The sequence below is a fragment of the Canis aureus genome, chromosome 6, assembly GCF_053574225.1.
Source record: "Canis aureus isolate CA01 chromosome 6, VMU_Caureus_v.1.0, whole genome shotgun sequence".
NCBI classification, from domain to species: Eukaryota; Metazoa; Chordata; class Mammalia; order Carnivora; family Canidae; genus Canis; species Canis aureus.
Genome location: NC_135616.1, coordinates 37,547,234 through 37,550,446, shown reverse-complemented (window position 1 = coordinate 37,550,446; position 3,213 = coordinate 37,547,234). Strand labels below are relative to the sequence as shown.

The 3,213-nt window shown below is 48.8% G+C and overlaps 1 protein-coding gene across 1 annotated transcript; it reads left to right on the top strand.

The window, feature by feature from the left end:
• The first annotated feature begins 1,232 nt into the window (after positions 1-1,232).
• On the top strand, positions 1,233-2,675 carry LOC144315732 (protein S100-A12-like). The gene is made up of 3 exons (XM_077900702.1): positions 1,233-1,390; positions 1,923-2,069; positions 2,446-2,675. Exons 2-3 carry the CDS (start codon positions 1,932-1,934, stop codon positions 2,584-2,586), a joined length of 279 nt encoding a protein of 92 aa, XP_077756828.1. The 5' UTR covers positions 1,233-1,390; positions 1,923-1,931; the 3' UTR covers positions 2,587-2,675.
• Positions 2,676-3,213: the final 538 nt, after the last annotated feature.

The following is a 3,213-nucleotide window of genomic DNA, read 5'->3' as shown; positions in this document are numbered from 1 at the left end:
GGAGAGAGAGAGAAAGGGAGGGAGAGAGGAAGATGAGAGAGGGAGAGGGAAGGTGGGAGGGGGGGGAGAGAGGGAGAGAGGGAGAGAGAGGAAGGGAGGGAGGGAGAGAGGGAAAGGGGGAGAGGGAGAGAGAGAGCAAGTACAAGCAAGGGGAGGGGCAGAAGGAGGGGGAGAAGCAGAGTCCCACAGATCAGGGATCCTGACGTGGGGCTCCATCCCAGGACCCTGAGATCATGACTTGATCTGCAGGCAGATGCTCTATGACTGAGCCACCAGGCACCCCAAGCATGTATTATGTCTTTATAACCAAAACCAAACCAAAACAAACCAAACCAAAACAAAACCCCACCTATTCTGATTTAGGGAAAAAAGTACATCAATGACAAAGGTTTTGAAAGCAGACAAATTTGGATTTGATACCTCAGTTCTTCAAACTCATTTTCTTCATCTGCATGATGGACACTCATCCCATGGGGCTGTTTGGAGAATTAAGTGAGGATTCTTCAGTTTTTTTTTTAATTTATTTTTATTTATTTATGATAGACATAGAGAGAGAGAGGCAGAGACACAGGCAGAGGGAGAAGGCAGAAGGGAGCCCGATGCAGGACTTGATCCCAGGACTCCAGGATTGTGCCCTGGGCCAAAGGCAGGCGCAAAACTGCTGAGCCACCCAGGGATCCCCAAGATTCTTCAGTTTTTTAGCACAGTTTTTGATTTATGGAAAGGCCAAGAAGACACAAGACAGTGCAGACAGCTCCCAAAAACCTGCACCCAGTTTCTTCCTGATAAGTTATCCTATAGAAATATGATACATTTGTTACAATTGATGAACATTTATTGATACATTATTATTAACTAAATTCCATGCTTTACTAAGATTCCTAGTGCCCTTTCTCTGTTCTGGGAGTACATGTCTACTCTGATGGTTTTTAGTCTCATTATTGTTTTTGTTGTAGTTGACACTCAGCAAATACTTCTTCCAAGTCCTTCCCTTTCCAGGTAGGTGCCACCCAGGCAGCAAAACCTGTTCCCGTGACTTTTTACTAGAAAACCCTGATAAAACTCAGGAAGTCAGCCTAAAGCCTGGATCCTGCCCCAGAGCTGAGGGCCCCTTTGGTGGGGTGGTGGCGTAGGGGATTCTGTGTCAGGCCGAGCAGCGGTGCTGTGTGCCATGGAAGCAACCAGGCTCATGTTGCAGTCAAAGCCAGAGGTTTGAAGTCTCTGTTGAGCAACACAGCATCGTCTAGCAATTGCCTCAAGATGAATCAGAGAGATTTCTTCACTTGAGGTTGAAGGTGAAGCCTGGGGTGCCTTATAAAAACCTCCCTGCTCAGTAGTCCTCACCAGTGCAGGCTCCTTGCTACATTTCCACTCTCCTGAACATTGAAGGGTAAGTGTCCTGTCCTTGCTGTGCCCTCGGGGGGCACACAGGGTAGGGACTGATGGCTGTTGGAAGCCACAAGCTTCTGCTTGCCAAAGCATATCTGGACTGAGTGCAGGTTGGACTCAGGAGACCAGCCCTTGCTGTGCTAGGTAGACTCAGTCACAGGACCCAGGGACGTGAAGGTGGAAGAGACCTGTGGACAAAGTGCCATCACCTGGGGAAAGGAAAGAGCCTAGCTAGCCACCAAATCCTTCCTGGGTGTGCTTGAGTGAACATCACCCTCTGAATTATACTCTCTAGGAGACAAGGGGACATGGAACATTGTGGCAATGGGGTTGATTCTTTTAGACTTTAGATGGCATGATATGCCCCCCAGGCCCCCAAGCCTACCCACAATTGAAAAATTTGCTAGTGATCAAACAGAGAATGCAAAGCAGATGTGGGGGAAGTCATCCATTGTCTGAACCAGAAAGAAGAGAGCGGAGATGTGGGGATGGGTAGGGGAGGAGCTGCCATAGACCTTCCTTGTCTCCTGAAGGGTGAGAAGATGACTAAGCTGGAGGACCACCTGGAGGGGATCGTTGATGTCTTCCACCGGTACTCAGCCCGGGTGGGGCATCCCGACACCCTTTCAAAGGGTGAGATGAAGCAGCTGATCATAAGGGAACTTCCAAACACCCTCAAGGTAGGTGATGGCCTCTCAACCAAACTTACCCTCTGAAGGGCTGGGCAGAGGTCGGCCTGGGGGGGTCTGCCTCCCTCTCTCTCCATAACTTACTCTGTCACCTCCAGCAATATTTGCCTCTCTCTCTGGGATTGTTCCCTCACCTGTGGGGATTAGTGAGCTACAGAGACCTTCCAGGTTGAGACTTGAGTGGCTCTAGGGTGACTCACGACAGTTGCTTCCCTCTGCCTTCTGTTTTGTCACAGTGGATTCCCCAACACAGTTTTGGCGAATGACTTAATGTCCCTGGGCCTCCCTGAGCTGAGCTCTGAGAGATGAGAGGCTTGGAGAAGGGGAGAAAGAGTCTGAGCTCATTGTCTTTCATGTCCCTTTCTAGAACACCAAAGATCAAGCTACGGTTGACAAATTATTTCAAGATCTGGATGCTGATAAAGACGGACAGGTCAACTTCAATGAATTCATATCCCTGGTTTCTGTTGTGCTAGACACTTCTCATAGGAATACCCACAAAGAGTAGAAAGCTCTGAGCAAAGTCCCCAAGAAGACCAATCCTTGTAATCACTGAAGAAAGTGACAATAATAAATGTATTCTCAAAAAGTTCATAACAGTGTGCACTTCTTTCTTTCCGTGTCCACAGTCCCCAGACTGGAGCACGTCTCACCCCTGCAATTCTGACAGACCTCATGTAGAGCCTGTAGATCCCCTTCTTTGTTTGTTCATTTGTTCACCAACTATTAAATGTCCACTGTTTGTTCCTTATTCATTCATTCAACAAATATTCACTGAACATCTGTGGTAGCCAGAAACCAGAGACATAGAGCCCTGTGCACATGGGGCTATGTTCTTTCACAGAGGGAGGGGTAGTGAACCAACAGACCAAAGTGCATCATATGATACCCGGGAAGGCAGGAGAGGGAAGTACCATTAGGGTGGAAGGGAAGGGGAGGCATGCTGGCTACGTGTGATGCTCACGGAACGCATTTGGGCAGAAATCCAAGAGAGGAATGAGCATGGCTCACAGATATCTGGGCCAAGAGTTCTGGGCAGAGAGAGGCCAGGGCCCTAAGGTGGGCACACACCTGACCTGCTCAAAAATACAGCACAGAGGACAAGGTGCAGGAACTGAGTAGGGAGTGGTGGGTG